At 38.4% G+C, this 17507-nt stretch overlaps 1 protein-coding gene across 9 annotated transcripts in view; it reads right to left on the reverse strand.

The window, feature by feature from the left end:
* LOC126175099 (tektin-2) overlaps nucleotides 1-17507 on the reverse strand; it is a 105525-nt gene that overhangs the window by 45137 nt on the left and 42881 nt on the right. For 3 of the 9 annotated variants that reach the window (XM_049921650.1, XM_049921649.1, XM_049921652.1), the window contains one exon: nucleotides 3029-3258. In XM_049921650.1, coding sequence (XP_049777607.1) covers nucleotides 3029-3231 — 203 coding nt within the window. In that variant the 5' untranslated portion in view covers nucleotides 3232-3258. Of the gene's footprint in view, nucleotides 1-3028; nucleotides 3259-6655; nucleotides 6772-7880; nucleotides 8089-9364; nucleotides 9501-17507 lie in introns of those variants that run through there. The other 6 variants (XM_049921644.1, XM_049921647.1, XM_049921643.1 and 3 more) reach the window with 5 other exon arrangements.

The raw sequence follows: 17507 nt of genomic DNA on the forward strand, positions 1-17507 counted from the left end.
GTGTTTTCCTTTCATAAACCCCTGGCTTGCTGCTGAATTCTAGGAGACGTAGGAAGTGAAACTTTAAATCTCTACATTCTAGGGTTCAGCAGCAATACAAAATCATAATATATAAGTTTAAATTATCCAAGTTACATGAGTTATACAAAGAAGGATACCATATCTTCTGCATGAGAAGAGATCATAACAGGCATCCCATAGAGTTAGATCAAGGGAGTAATACTGTTCTTGCTATATATGAATAATCTACCAATTTATTTGTACGAGGCAGCAGAATTAGTCCTTTTTGTAGATGATACAAATATTGTTGCCAAGCTGTGCAATAAAGTATCAACAGCAAAAACAGTAAATGATGTTTTTGTAAAAGTTATTAATGGTTTTGCACCAATGGGTTAACTTTGAACTTTTGAATAGACACAGCTCATCCAGTTTTGTACTCTCAAAAACACCACATCTCCTGTTAATGTTTTGTACCAATAAAAATAAGAAACATTGTTGAAAGATTTAAGTTATTGTGTGCACATACTGATGAAAACTCAAACTGGAAACACAATATAGGAAACTTGCTAAAAAGTTTAGCTTCAGTTACTTTTGTCATAAGAATTGTTGCCTAATAAATCACTTCATTATCATGCTTCACAGATTTTTATTCACTGGTGTCCTACGTGATAGTATTCTGGTGTATCTGTTCAGTTAGGCAAAAAGTATTCACTGTACAAAAGAAAGTAATTATAATTACATGTGGGGTTCACACATGTACAGGGTTATTACAAATGATTGAAGCGATTTCACAGCTCTACAATAACTTTATTATTTGAGATATTTTCACAATGCTTTGCACACACATACAAAAACTCAAAAAGTTTTTTTAGGCATTCACAAATGTTCAATATGTGCCCCTTTAGTGATTCGGCAGACATCAAGCCGATAATCAAGTTCCTCCCACACTCGGCGCAGCATGTCCCCATCAATGAGTTCGAAAGCATCGTTGACGTGAGCTCGCAGTTCTGGCACGTTTCTTGGTAGAGGAGGTTTAAACACTGAATCTTTCACATAACCCCACAGAAAGAAATCACATGGGGTTAAGTCGGGACAGCGTGGAGGCCATGACATGAATTGCTGATCATGATCTCCACCATGACCGATCCATCGGTTTTCCAATCTCCTGTTTAAGAAATGCCGAACATCATGATGGAAGTGCGGTGGAGCACCATCCCGTTGAAAGATGAAGTCGGCGCTGTCGGTCTCCAGTTGTGGCATGAGCCAATTTTCCAGTATGTCCAGATACACGTGTCCTGTAACGTTTTTTTCGCAGAAGAAAAAGGGGCCGTAAACTTTAAACCGTGAGATTGCACAAAACACGTTAACTTTTGGTGAATTGTGAATTTGCTGCACAAATGCATGAGGATTCTCTACTGCCCAGATTCGCACATTGTGTCTGTTCACTTCACCATTAAGAAAAAATGTTGCTTCATCACTGAAAACAAGTTTCGCACTGAACGCATCCTCTTCCATGAGCTGTTGCAACCGCACCGAAAATTCAAAGCGTTTGACTTTGTCATCGGGTGTCAGGGCTTGTAGCAATTGTAAACGGTAAGGCTTCTGCTTTAGCCTTTTCCATAAGATTTTCCAAACCGTCGGCTGTGGTACGTTTAGCTCCCTGCTTGCTTTATTCGTCGACTTCCGCGGGCTACGCGTGAAACTTGCCCGCACGCGTTCAACCGTTCCTCCGCTCACTGCAGGCCGACCCGTTGATTTCCCCTTGCAGAGGCATCCAGAAGCTTTAAACTGCGCATACCATCGCCAAACGGAGTTAGCAGTTGGTGGATCTTTGTTGAACTTCGTCCTGAAGTGTCGTTGCACTGTTATGACTGACTGATGTGAGTGCATTTCAAGCACGACATACGCTTTCTCGGCTCCTGTCGCCATTTTGTCTCACTGCGCTCTCGAGCGCTCTGGCGGCGGAAACCTGAAGTGCGACTTCAGCTGAACAAAACTTTATGAGTTTTCCTACATATCTGTAGTGTGTCGTGACCATATGTCAATGAATGGAGCTACAGTGAATTTATGAAATCGCTTCAATAATTTGTAATAGCCCTGTACATCCTGCAGGAATCTCTTTAACCAAATGGGTGTATTAAGCCTAGCCTCACAGTGAATGAACTTTGTTCTCAACAATCCACTGCAGTTTTATGGTAATTGAGACATCCATAAATACATTACTAGAGAGAAAAATGATCTGCACTTCACTGTAGTGAATCTACCTTTGGCACAGAAAGGTGTGAAGTACGCAGCTGTAAAACAGTTTGACAGTCTGCCCATGAAAATAAAATGTGTGGTGGATGGCAGCAGCAGAAGTGTTTTCTACAGCAGATGAAAGCTGTTTCATCTGTTATTCTTCCTCCTATGCCATATGAGAACTCATGAAAAACGTTATTAGTTAATGATTTTTAGATTATGTCTGCATATGTGCATCTAAATAAACATGTCTGATTTTAATTTATTGAGACATCTTCAAGTGCAGTGTATGTTGTTGCCTGTCTCATATATACTTACTATTCTTCTAGTGAAGCTGTTGTCCTGGCTACACCACTAAGAAACCTTGTCAGCAGAACACACAAACTGTATGACAACTTTCCACAATGTTATTATGTTTGCACAAAGATTTCATTGTGACGTAGGCAAAAGAATAGCTTCATCAGAATAACAGCAAGCATACATGCGAAAGACAGCAACACGTACTGCCACTGATGATGCCTCAACAAATTGAGGCAAAATACACCTCACTAAACAAAATTTACATTAATTCAACTGCATATAGTCAGACACAAAAATCATAATATCATATTACCCTGTAAATGGACAGCATGCAACAACATAAATAATTTGTTTTAAATTGTCTATGCAATCTTTGTCCAGTCAACATGTTTCTCATCATAATGTTTACCATGAGTATGATATAAGAAAGATATTATTGGACAACTGAATTGAGTATAGGGTGTGCTGTCTGATCTGCATATTGTCTAACCTGTCTTGCAGAGATTGTGAACTTTGCAGCAGGCTCCAGTGTGTTGTGACAGCCGTGTCAGCACGCAGCTGGATACTCTCTTGTCGCAAGTCGTGAGCCTCCTTCCTCCTCCTGCGTGCTGTCTCTCGCAGCTCCTGAATGCGAGCGTCCCAGTCTGCGACTGTTACGTGGTCAACAGGCTTTTCTGGTCGTCGGTCACACATTTTTTGTCATGAGTAGTACAGCAATTCCTGTAGAGGAACAGTATATGTAACATAAGCAACAAATTGCCTTCGATAAATATGAAGTTTTTCATTTTGTGAGTCCATCTCCTTGTTGCATCACTGACCAACCAACGTGAATTATTTCAGCTTGTGTTTGATACAGTGATTTATTTACATCACTCATCATACATGTCACAAAAAGAGGGGAGTAAAATATAGAACCAGAAATATTCATGGAAATCCATCCACTAGCCTTAAGTTGGATTTAGATTCTGCATTTTCTTTAATTTTGCTTCTTCAAGTGTCATAACAAGACAAGTTTCTGGAATGAAAATGATTAGATGGAACAGATATAAAAGTGCTTGCTTATAATAAAACACACTTAGTAGTAGATATTTCTGTACAAATTTGTTATCTTATTTATTATAATTGAAACTGTGACCTTAACAAGTGATATCTATAGCTCATTAAACTACACAATTATTAAGAGAAAAAATTCAGAGCCTTTACCAAGTTTGCTATTGAAATTACATATCACTGTTGGTAGAAGGATCAATATTTGTGCAGACAATCTTTTTCGCTCACTGACTGTGTTACTTGCAAAGTAAAACTTTTGTAACTCAGCACAAAGTTTAATTTGAACCATGATCTAGTCTGCCAATGTGATTTGACAATTCAGTTTTGTTGGATAAGTATTTCCACAGTGGTTGAGTACATATTCAAATTTTTCTCCCTCTGAGCAGAAGCATTTCCCAACTCAATTGAGCCATAACAGTCCATTAAAACCTACTACTACTATTACTACTACTACTACTACTACTACTACTACAAAAAAAAAAAAAAAAAATTTCGACCATAAATAGAAAATTTCTGATGTAAATACTATAGGGGTGTAGATAAACATGTACTTGTGGAATAGTTACTAACAACTTAATTAGTACACTAAAATTGTATTGAAGAGTGTAGGTCCTGTAATTGGTAGGAATGTTCACTTCAGTATGAATCTTCTGTAATTAATAAAAGCATCCAAAGTATTGTTAATATTTCATGTTTGAGTATTTTCACATTTATAAAATATCAAATGGTTAAAGTTTGTTATATGTATTCGTTCTGTAAGTGCCAATGCAACTGATGGAATCAGACATTAATATTTAGATAACAGTTTTAATTGTAATTTTATTAAAAAATCCTTTACAACAATACTGAGGATTGTTTGGATTTGTATATAAAGGGGCAGCCAAATTGGCACGTGTGTCAGACTTTGTGTGTATTTGGACAGAAAGCATGTAGCTTGTTAAGATTCATTTCATTACTGTAAGCATGTTACTACTTATTTGAGTTTTGTAAAGATTCTTTGATATTGTTTGAGATCGTAATAAACACTCTATTGAAACATAATACAGGATTAAATATTCATTTAATCAAATAGTTAAATGATACAGGAACTGTCTAAGAATCCAGGACTACGGCTGCGACAGATCATCTGTAGCAATGAGTACCCGACCTTAAATCAAACTAATTCATAAAAACATTTTACAGTTCACTGATATTTATAATAAGAGAGCTAGTTCATCTAAGAAAGCAAAATTTTCTCCTTCTGAGCAGAAGCATTTCTCAACCCAATTCACTGATATTTGTAGCACGACAACTAGTATGTCTAATGTGGTAGCAGATATCCACAATGTAAGACTGATAAAAATCCAAACAAGCATCTCTGTATTCATCTATGGGGCACATTAGTGTCAAATAAACGAATTCTTTTGATGCTATTATGAAACGTAGAGCTGCTACTCATCATACAATGGAGATGCTGAGTCACAGGTAGGCACAACAAAAAGACTGTCAAATAAGTAAGGTTTCACCAAAAAGGCCTTTGTCAGAATTAGACAACACACACACACACACACACACACACACACACACACACACTCTCTCTCTCTCTCTCTCTCTCTCTCTCTCTCTCTCTCTCTCTCTCTCTAAGCAAACACAACTTACACACACATGACCACAGTCTCTGGCTGTATTTGTATAGTATGTGTGTGTATGTTGTCTAATTCTGACAAAGGCCTTTTTGGTGAAAGCTTGCTTGTTTGACAGTCTTTTTGTTGTGTCTATCTGTGACTCAGCATCCCTGCTCTATGATGAGTAGCAACTATCATTTTCGTAATACTGTCATTATTCCATCCTGGATTTTCAATTGTTTAAACTAATTCTTTTGCCTCTTTGTAGCTTCTTGTCAATGCGCACATCACAAAACAAAGAGATCTGCATGTTCTGCTCACTTTACTTCTAACATGTTCAACAAAATTTAGGTATCTATGTCTTCATACATTCTACACAAACCATTGTACAGAAGTGGCAGAGGCAATATTCTACTATTGCTAGTCATTCCCTTTCCTGCTATACTCCCAAACAGAGTTCACAAAAACACTTTGGTTCCAAATCTCTGTACAAGGACTTCACCTTAAGCCATTTGGGGAAATGTACGTGAAAGGTCATAGAATCATTCAGTTGCAAATGTTGATCCTCTGAACTTTCTATATATTATTTAATAAAAAGAATTTCTTTACATCCCAAAGGTTTCTCCTTTGTGTTCACGTAGCATTTTCATAGCAAATGAACCAATAGTAAATCTGGTAGCATGCATTTGAATTGCTTTTTATGTTTTACATTAATCAAATCTAGTAGAGAACCCAACCAACGTGCCTATACAAATTTGGGAAAAAATTCCTGCAAATTACAGACGTAAGGAGGAAGATGGTGTCAAGAAGCTCCTGATAAATTAATGGTGAGTGGAAGGAGGGAAAGGGGGGGGGGGGGGGGATGGAGCAGCATACCAGAATAAGGACTTTTCTTTCCTCTCAGCTGAGCTGTATACCAGCCATAAGCAATAATATAAGCACAGTTTTTAAATATCGGTAATGTATGTAGAATAATATTCATATAATTAACATACTTTGAGATATTAAGTATTTTAAAATTGGTGATTTATAAACTAAATAAAATTCGATTTCAGTGCAAGGTAAAAACACAGAATTCCCTGAGATTTTATGAAATTTCAGAATTCCCTGAGATTTCCCCAATTTTTCAAGGTAAAATTTAATTCCCTGAGAATTTCAAGTTTTCTAAAAGAATTGCCACACAGCCAAATACTCAAACAGTATTCAAGAATCACAGTGTTCAAGACATTCACCATGGTCTTCTTTATAGGTGCCCTACAATTTTCCAATAGACAACATATTTAATAACCAACTCCTTGAAGTAGCTCATAAGACTGCCATGGAGAGTTAAGGGATAAATACATTCAAAACACAGTTGTACATACGTGAAGGCAAATCACAATCACTCCATGTTCTACCAAACAAATTAAGAATGTAATTAACACCTTCAAAATCAGAAGAAACTGTCAAGGAGTTAATAATACCTGAAGCACTAAAATCCTGTTCTTCACATATATGTAATGTTTTCTGTAACATACATAATTCATCACTATTGTAGGGGATGCTTCCAGACAGACTGGAATACACTATTGTCAGGCTCCTGTACAAGAAAGGCAGAAAGACATATTAATAATTACCAATCAGTCTCACTATTTACCTACTTCTCAAAGGTACTAGAAATGATTGTGCATGCAAGAATCAAAATGCACCTCTTTCAAAATAAGGTACTTTGTCAGTTTCAATTTGGGTTTCAAAAGATTTCCTCCACAGAATACACAAATTTGCAATTCATGAATCAGATTATACACAATTTAATTGACAAAACATTGGCAACTAGTATTTTCTGTGACTTGAGGAAACCTCTGATTGTTCAGTTCACAGTATTCTAGCTGAAGATCCCAAATATTATGGTATGAAAGATCTTGCTGGTAATTGCTCTGTATACATTTAGTTTTCGTACGTTTGCTTTTAAAGTCCTGTGTCACATATTTACATTCGTGGCACGCAATGCACATTTTAAGTAGTGACTAATGCAATATGATGGCTTAAACCATTTCAACCCTTCATCTGTGAATATAGTCCAAGACCGAAACCAGTAGATGTTTGGGTGTAAAATACAAACAGCTGATGGTTCAAATATACATTTTATACAACTGCTTTTCATTCAGTCTTACTAAAAGGATGCACACATTAAGAACCCCAAGAAGTGTACACAATGAAAGGGCACCTTCAGAATGAGGAGTAGTAACTACATTTGTACCGCAGAGATCAATATTGGATCTGCTCTTTTCTTGTATACAAATGACATCAGACAAGCAGAAATAGTTTCCTTTGCTGATGATGCAACTTGTAGTAACACTGTTCACATTTACGTAGCACTTCACTTAGCATAGACTGGGACTGTGTCCTAGGCAGGCCCAATGTTAACTGACTGGGCATGGCCCGTGCTGCCTGAGTTGTTGTTGTTGTTACGCCAGCAGAGGTCGTGTCCAAATTCTCACGTGCCCTCTGGTGGACGGGACTCTACTTGCGGCAACTACTGTCCGTGACGTGCCGTGCCGATGTGCGCCTCCCGCGATCTGTCTGGTGGCTACTGCACAACTATTATAAACAAGCCTAAAGGGATAACTTCACCTGAAAATGTAAATAATCAATGAAAAATGCAAGATGGAATGTAATAATATTACAAGAAGGAAAGTTGCTACTCACCATACAGTGGAGATGCTGAGTCACAGATAGGCACAACAAAAAGACTGTCACAATTAAAGCTTTTTGCTATTAAGACCTTTCTCAACATTAGACACACATATGCAAACACACACACTCATGCAAACGCAACTCACACACAAACCCACAGTCTCAGGCAACTGAAACAACACTGTGAGCCACAGCACCAGTTCATAATAGGAGTGGTAACTGGGTGGAGGTGAGGAGGAGTCTGGGGTGGGGAGGGGGAGGGATAGTATGGTGGAGGGCAGGAGAGGGGGGGAGGGGTGGGTGGGAAGTAGTGGAAGGGGAGAGAAATAAAAAGACTGGATGTGGTGGTGGAATGATGGCTGTGTACTGTTGGAATGGGAATAGGGAAGGGGCTGGATGGGTGAGGAAAGTGACTACCAAAGGTTGAGGCCTGGAGGGTTACAGGAACTAGGATGTATTACATGGAAAGTTTGTAAGAATCCATATGGCAAAGGCTGTGAAGCAGTCATTGAAATGAAGGATATCATGTTTGGCAGCATGTTCGGCAACAGGGTGGTCCACTTGTTTCTTGGCCACGGTTTGTCGGTGGCCATTCATGTGGACAGACAGCTTGTTGGTTGTCATGTCCACATAGAATGCAGCACAGTGGTTGCAACTTAGCTTGTAGACCACATGACGGGTTTCACTGACAGTGAATGAACATGATGTCCTTCATTTCAATGACTGCTTCACAGCCTGTGCCATATGGATCCTTCCCACAAACACCAGCTTTTCTGAATTGCGTAGGTGGGAACTTTGCCTGCAATACATCCTACGTCCCCGTAACCCTCCTGGCCTCAACCTTCGTTAGTCACTGTCCTCACCCATCCGGTCCTTTCCCTGTCATTCCACCAACACACCCAGTCTTTTTACTTCTCTCCTTTTCTGCTACTTCCCCCCCCCCTCCCCCCACACCTCTGCCCACCGTCTGACCTGCAGTACTTCATTGTCCACCACCCCCACCATACTATCCCTCCCCCTCCCCACCTCAGCCTCCTCCTTACCCCCACCCCATTGTCACTCTCATCACTGCTGCTTGCAGTGTGCAGTATCATTTCAGTTGCCTGAGACTGCAGTCGTGTGTACTAGTTTTGTGTGTGTGTGTGTGTGTGTGTGTGTGTGTGTGTGTGTGTGTGTGTGTGTGTGTGTGTGTAATGTTGACAAAGGTCTTAATTGCCGAAAGCTTTAATTGTGAGAGTCTTTATGTTGTGCCTGTCTGCGACTCAGCACCTCTGCTATATGGTGAGTGGCAACTTTCCTTCTGATAATGTTGAAAATGTGAGTAATATTTTCTAGAAAATTAATAACTGATTCTCTGCAAATGAACTGTCACTAAACATAGATAAAACACAATACACAAATTCTGTACTGCACAAAGCTGACTGTACCATTTGAAATAAAATGCAAAGGGTAAATCAATAAATGAAACAGAATATTCAAAATTCATATGTGTTTACACTGATAAGAACCTGAACTGGAAATCAAATGTTGCAGATCACCTTAAATATCTCAAGTTTGTAAGACTGGTCAGGCACAGTGAAAAAGCACTGCTAGATATTATAAAATACCAGACTAAGATAAAACAAAAAACACACACACACACACACACACACACACACACACACAAGTTCATACATTCATAATTCACACACACATGACCACTGTCATCTCTAGGTGATAAAGCCTTAGTCTGTTTTCAGTGTGCTTGTCTGCCCCTCAGTGCCTCCTTTATAAGATGATTATCAATCTATCTTTTTCACAACTTGGGGTTATCAAGTTCAGTGAACAGTGCAATGGAGTATCTGAGACCAGTCTTTCAAAATAACTTCAGTAAAAAGGAAATGACACTCACATCTCCCAAAGAAGTAGCATCCATCATAAAATCCTTAAAATCTAAGTATTGTAGTGGGTATGATAACATACCAATGAATTTAACATAAGAGTGCTCATGCACATTGAGTTCTGTCTTAAGTTATTTGTGTAATCACTCTCTTATCAGCAGAACATTTCCATACTGCTAAAATATCATGAAGCTAAGCCTTTTTACAAGAAGGGAATAAAGAGATACCATCAAACTATCAACCAATTTCACTTTTGCTGGCTTTCTCAAAAATATTTGAAAAGGTTGTGTTCAAGCATCTCCTTAAGCATCTGACTGAAAATAATATATTGTCCAAGCCACAGTTTGGTTTTCTTAGGGGTTCTGATATGGAGAAAGCTACTTACATTTACAGCGAGAATGTACTTAATTCATTAGATAATAAACTAGAGGCTACTGGCATTTTCTGCGATCTATCAAAAGCCTTTGACTGTGTGAACCACACCATTCCCCTAAGTAAATTAGAATATTACGGTGTCACTGGCAGTGCTGTGAAATGGTTTGAGTCTTGTGCAACAGAAAACAAAGGATGTTGTTGCAAAATAACTCTGCAATAAGCAGTCAGTCTTCATCTGATTGGGAATTAATTACATGTGGTGTGCCTCAAGGTTCCATCTTGGGTCCATTGTTTTATGTTGTGTACATTAATGACCTCTCATCTGTTACACTGCCAGATGCTAAGTTTGTTTTGTTTGCAAATAATACAAACATCGCAGTAAGTAGTAAGTCAAGTAAATATTTAGAAATAGATGCTAATCAAATTTTCACTGACATTAATAAATGGTTTAAAGCTAATTCAATGTCATTAAACTCTGAAAAGACCCACTATATGCAGTTCAGAACCTATAAGAGATTTTCTTCCAGCACATGTATAACATATGAAGACATGCAGATGAAAGACGTTGCCAGTGTTAAATTTCTGGGATTAAAACTCGATAATAAATTCAGTTGGGGAAGGCATACGAGAGAACTGCTTAAGTGCCTAAACAAGTCTTGTATTTGCAGTGAGAATGATGTCAGATGTAGGAGATATAAATATTAAAAAAACTTGCATACTTTCATTTTATTATGTCATATGGGATTGTATGCTAGGAGAAATCATCAAACCGAGCAAAAGCTTTTAGCATACAAAAGTGAGTAATAAGAATTCTTTTGTAGTGTAAATCCAAGAACATCATGTAGATACTTGTTCAAGGAACTTTGTATTCTAACCACTGCTTCTCAGTATATTTATTCCTTAATGAAATTTGTTGCAAGTAATATCTCTCTATTACCAACTCATAGCTCAATACATAGTATCACTACCAGGAATAAGAACAATCTACATAAATAGCTAAAATCTCTTACCTTTGTCTAAAAAGGGGTCCAATATTCAGGAACACACATTTTCAATAAATTGCCAGCAACCATTAAAAACTTGCCTTCAGATAAAGCACAGTTTAAACAGAGTTTGAAAGATTTTTTGAAAGGCAACTCATTCTACTCTATAGATGAGTTTCTTAACAGAGACTGTTGTTGTTGTTGTTGTTGTTGTTGTTGGTGGTGGTGGTGGTGTCTTCAGTCCAGAGACTGGTCTGATGCAGCTCTCCATGCTACTCTATCCTGTGCAACCTTCTTCATATTCACGTACCTACTGCAACCTACATCCTTCTGAATCTGTTTAGTGTATTCATCTCTTGGTCTCCCTCTACGATTTTTACCCTACACGATGCCCTCCAAACTAAATTGGTGATCCCGTGATGCCTCAGAATATGTCCTACCAACCGATCCCATTCTTCTAGTCAAGTTGTGCCACAAGTTTATCTTCTCCCCAATTCTATTCAATACCTCCTCATTAGTTATGTGATCTACCCATCTAATCTTCAACATTCTTCTGTAGCACCACATTTTGAAAGATTCTCTTCTCTTCTTGTCTAAACTATTTATCATCCACGTTTCACTTCCATACATGACTACACTCCATACAAATTCTTTCAGAAAAGACTTCCTGACACTCAAATCTATACTCTACATTAACAAATTTCTCTTCTTCAGAAACGCTTTCCTTGCCATTGCCAGTCTACATTTTATATCCTCTCTACTTCAACCATCATCAGTTATTTTGCTCCCCAAATAGCAAAACTCATCCACTACTTTAAGGGCCTCATTTCCTAATCATTATTTTCATCATTGCACCAACACCAGCAACCGTTACAAAACTTTTTTCGAATGAAAAACAAACCACAGTTGCACTAATTATGTTTGTACTAAATCTTACAAACATAATTAGTGCAACTGTGGACTGGTTTTCATTTGGGAAAAAAAAATCATTTCCTAATCTAATTCCCTCAGCATCACCTGATGTAATTCGACTACATTCCATTATCCTCGTTTTGCTTATGTTGATGTTCATCTTATATCCTCCTTTCAAGACACTGTCCATTCTGTTCAACTGCTCTTCCAGGTCCTTTACTGTCTCTGACAGAATTACAATGTCACTGGCAAACCTCAAAGTTTTTATTTTTTCTCCGTGGATTTTAATTCCTACTCTGAATTTTTCTTTTGTTTCCTTTACTGCTTGCTCAATACACAGATTGAACATCATCTGGGATAGGCTAGAACCCTGTCTCACTCCATTCCCAACCACTGCTTCCCTTTCATGCCCCTCAACTCCTGTAACTGCCATCTGGTTTCTGTACAAATTGTAAATAGCCTTTCACTCCCTGTATTTTACCCCTACCACCTTCAGAATTTGAAAGAGATTATTCCAGTCAACAGTGTCAAAAGCTTTCTCTAAGTCTACAAATGCTAGAAATGTAGGTTTACCTTTTCTTAATCTAACTTCTAAGATAAGTCGTAGGGTCAGTATTGCCTCACATGTTCCAACATTTCTACGAAATCCAAAATTATCTTCCCCAAGGTCAGGTTCTACCAGTTTTTCCATTCGTCTCCAAAGAATTCACGTTAGTATTTTACAGCTGTGACTTATTAGCTTGATAGTTCAGTAATTTTCACACCTGTCAATACCTGCTTTCTTTGGAATTGGAATTATTATATTCTTCTTGAAGTCTGAGGGTATATTGCCCATCTTGTACATCTTGCTTAGCAGATGGTATCTATCAGTATTTCTTTAATGGAATGTTATCCTCCTGGGGCCTTGTTTCAACTTATGTCTTTCAGTGCTCTGTCAAATTCTTCACGTAGTATCATATCTCCCATTTAATCATCTACGTCCTCTTCCATTTCCCTAACATAGCCCTCAAGTACGTTGCCCTTGTATAGACCTTCTATAGACTCCTTCCACCTTTCTGCTTTCCCTTCTTTGCTTAGAACTGGTTTCCCATCTGAGCTCATGATATTCATAAAAGTGGTTCTCTTTTCTCGAAAGGTCTCTCTAATTTTCCTTTAGGCAGTATCTATCTTACCCCTAATGACATATGCCTCTACATCCTAACATTTGTCCTCCAGCAATCCCTGATTAGCCTTTTTGCACTTCCTGTTGATCTCAGTTTTGAGACGGTTGTATTCCTTTTTGGGTGCTTCATTTACTGCACTTTTATATTTTCTCCTTTCATCAATTACATTCAATATCACTTCTAATGCCCAAGGATTTCTACTAGCCCTCGTCTTTTTACCTACTTGATCCTCAGCTGTCTTCCCTATTTCATCTCTCAAAGCTCCCCATTCTTCTTCTACTGTATTTATTTCCCCCATTCTTGTCAATCATTTCCTAATGCTCTCTCTGAATCTCTATACAACCTCTGGTTCTTTCAGTTTATCCAGGTGCCATCTCCTTAAATTCCCAACTTCTGCAGTTTCTTCAGTTTTAATCGACAGCTCATAACCAATAGGTTGTAGTCAGAGTTCACATCTGCCCCTGGAAAGGTGTTACAATTTAAAACCTGGTTCCTAAATCTCTCTTACCATTATATAATCAATCTGGTATCTTCCAGGGTCTCCAAGCCTCTTCCACGCATACAACATTCTTTCATGATACTTAAATCAAGAGTTAGCTATGATTAAGTTATGCTCTGTGCAAAATTCTACCAGGCAGCTTCATCTTTCATTCCTTACCCCCATTCCACATTCACATACTACTTTTCCTTCTCTTCCTTTTCCTACTATCGAATTCTAGTTCCCCATGACTGAATAATCTCTTATCTCATCATACATTTCTTCAATCCCTTCATCATTTGCGGAGCTAGTGGGCACATAAACTTGTACTACTGTGGTGGGTGTGGGCTTTGTGTCTATCTGGGCTACAATAATGTGTTCACTATGCTGTTAATAGTACTTTACACTGTGACAAATCAAGCTGGGATGTTTTTACTTCCCCTCTTGTTTTTTCATCTGCCTCCTTAAAATTCGTTTTTTCAATTTTAACTAATTACCATTAACATACATGAATATGATCTGCATTTTCATAAAGAGAAAGGTTGGCCCTCAGTTTTAAGAAATTTAACACCAGGTCTAATTTTGTGCTTAGTTTTATGTATGTAATTGATTTTCTAATTTATTTAAACTATTTCTAGTTAATACTTTTATTATAGGGTGAAATTAGTAATTGTTGCGTAACTTAAATCCTATTGTTGACATATAAACAAAAATTCTGTACTAGTTATAAACATTTGGAAGACAAATTACTAGTAATCTTAAAGTATTTATTTGGCTCTATTCGAAAAGATGTTAGCAAAGCCAACCCTTAATTAATTCCAAAGTAACTAACAGTTTTGTCAAAAGTATTGTTTGAGTAATTATATTTGTTAATTTCACAATTTCACAATTGAAACAAATACAGGGCTATTACAAATGATTGAAGCGATTTCATAAATTCACTGTAGCTCCATTCATTGACATATGGTCAGATACGTAACTCATAAAGTTTTGTTCGGCTGAAGCCGCACTTCAGGTTTCTGCCACCAGAGCACTCGAGAGCGCACTGAGACAAAATGGCGACAGGAGCCGAGAAAGCGTATGTCGTGCTTGAAATGCACTCACATCAGTCAGTCATAACAGTGCAACGACACTTCAGGACGAAGTTCAACAAAGATCCACCAACTGCTAACTCCATTCGGCAATGGTATGCGCAGTTTAAAGCTTCTGGATGCCTCTGTAAGGGGAAATCAACGGGTCGGCCTGCAGTGAGCGAAGAAACGGTTGAACGCGTGCGGGCAAGTTTCACGCGTAGCCCGCGGAAGTCGACGAATAAAGCAAGCAGGGAGCTAAACATACCACAGTCGACGGTTTGGAAAATCTTATGGAAAAGGCTAAAGCAGAGGCATTTCTTAAACAGGAGACTGGAAAGCCAATGGATCAACAATTCATGTCATGGCCTCCACACTCGCCCGACGTAACCCCATGCGATTTCTTTCTGTGGGGTTATGTGAAAGATTCAGTGTTTAAACCTCCTCTACCAAGAAATGTGCCAGAACTGCGAGCTCGCATCAACAATGCTTTCGAACTCATTGATGGGGACATGCTGCGCCGAGTGTGGGAGGAACTTGATTATCGGCTTGATGTCTGTCAAATCACTAAAGGGGCACATATTGAACATTTGTGAATGCCTAAAAAAACTTTTTGAGTTTTTGTATGTGTGTGCAAAGCATTGTGAAAATATCTCAAATAATAAAGTTATTGTAGAGCTGTGAAATCGCTTCAATCATTTGTAATAACCCTGTAATTTGGCCTAACTCTTGTAGTAGAAGAAACTGTTAAAAAGAACCAGTTTTTCAATGTATTCCATTAATTTAATGAGTTAAGTTTTAATTGTAATTTCTGTAAATTAAACTTCAAACAATGTGTGGTTTCAGCACCTATTAGTGTGATGGTATATGAGGGCCCGATTTTTGGTCACGAGACAGACAGGCCATGGCAGACAAGGAATCTGTGTTGCTTAGAATGACAACAATGCATCAACTTAACAGTGAAATAAGTTTTACACCAATAGACCGCGTGTTAAAACTCTGGCAGTGTCTGCTCCATACGTACCTTTCTATTCTTCAAGAACTGTGACATTTCTAGTTAGGCTTTTACTGCTCGTACATGTTCAATAGTAAACTATTGTAGCAGTATGTGGAGGTTTGCCCCCAAACTATTAATGTGGCTTATTGAAAGTTAAACAATAGTGCACTGGCCAATTAACTGTGTATTACTGAGGAGTTACAAACAGTGAAATTAAAGTACTGTGAAACACAACTGTGCACCTGTTGGCTACATTATTTACAGTACTCAGTGTCGGAATTACAAACCACATTTTTCAGCCAGCATAGCAACGCAGGATGTTGACACCCGAGGACAACAAATGAAGAAACAAAGTAGGCCAACCGCTGCAACCCGTGATCCTATTTTTTTTTTTTTTTCAGTTATTAAACTTACTCCTGCATTACCCCTATTAGATTTTGTATTTATAACCCTGTATTCACCTGACCAGAAGTCTTGTTCCTCCTGCCACCAAACTTCACTAATTCCCACTATATCTGACTTTAACCTATCCATTTCCCTTTTTAAATGTTCTAACCTACCTGCCCGATTAAGGGATCTGACTTTCCACGCTCCGATCTGTACAATGCCAGTTCTGTTTCTCCTGATAATGATGCCCTCCTGAGCAGTCCCTGCCTGGAGATCCAAATGGGGGACTATTTTACCTCTGGGATATTTTACCCAAGAGGACGACATTATCATTTAACCATAAAGTAAAGCTCCTCAGGAAAAAATTATGGCTGTAGTTTCCCCTTGCTTTCAGCCATTTGCATTACCAGCACAACAAGGCCATTTCTGTTAATATTACAAGGCCAGATCAGTCAATCATCCAGACTGTTGCCCCTGCAACTACTGAAAAGGCTACTGCCCCACTTTAGGAACCATACATTTGTCTGGCCTCTCAGGAGATGCCCCTGAGTTGCGGTTTCACCTACAGTATGGATGTCTGTCTCTCTCAGGCATGCAAGCTTCCCCACCAATGGCAAGGTCCATGGTTCAGGGGGGAGGGGGGGGATGTGGCGGGGGGCAGAGATTGTTAGGCTAGCTTAACTGAAAATGTCTGTTAGATTTCAGTTTTGACAGCAGTTTGTCACAAGAGTCAAGATTAGGTATTTTGTGTATGATAAATTAATTAATAGTGCACAACAATGTTTCATTCTGACAGCATATTAATTCTGTAAATATTAGCTGCTCCAGTTTACTGTATTGTATTCACCTAGTTTGTCAATCTCCTGTCAAATGATCAGGGTAGTAAGTATTAGATTCAAATGTTTTATGTTTTTTATGTTATACTTTCTGACATGCTCCACACCCATGAGCATCATCTCATTTTTTGGGTCTATGGAACGAAAACTGAATCTAATCTAATCTCATATTTTTGTTATAAGATCATATATTATTCAATAATGTTTTAACATTATTGTAGTAGTAAAGAAATTTAAAGTAACTAATTCGAGGTTTTGGGTAGGTGGTGGCAGGTGGGCGGTGATGGTTTCAGAAGCAGCCGGTAGTGTTTGCATGGCCGTCATTCCATTTCACTGTCAGCTGTGAGTGAGACGGCGACTGTGGAGCAGAAGGTTTTTTGTGTTCTTGAGTTCATGAAAAGTGAGTAACAAATTATAGTGCAGCAGGCATTTCATACCAAATTCGGTATTCAACCACCAACTTGCAAAAGCATTAGCTGCTGGTTTAAGCAATTTAAACAGACTGGGAGTGTGTGCAAAGGAAAAAACACAGGACGACTGAATGTGTCAGAGGATGAT

Source organism: Schistocerca cancellata, chromosome 3 (genome assembly GCF_023864275.1).
Source record: "Schistocerca cancellata isolate TAMUIC-IGC-003103 chromosome 3, iqSchCanc2.1, whole genome shotgun sequence".
NCBI lineage: Eukaryota > Metazoa > Arthropoda > Insecta > Orthoptera > Acrididae > Schistocerca > Schistocerca cancellata.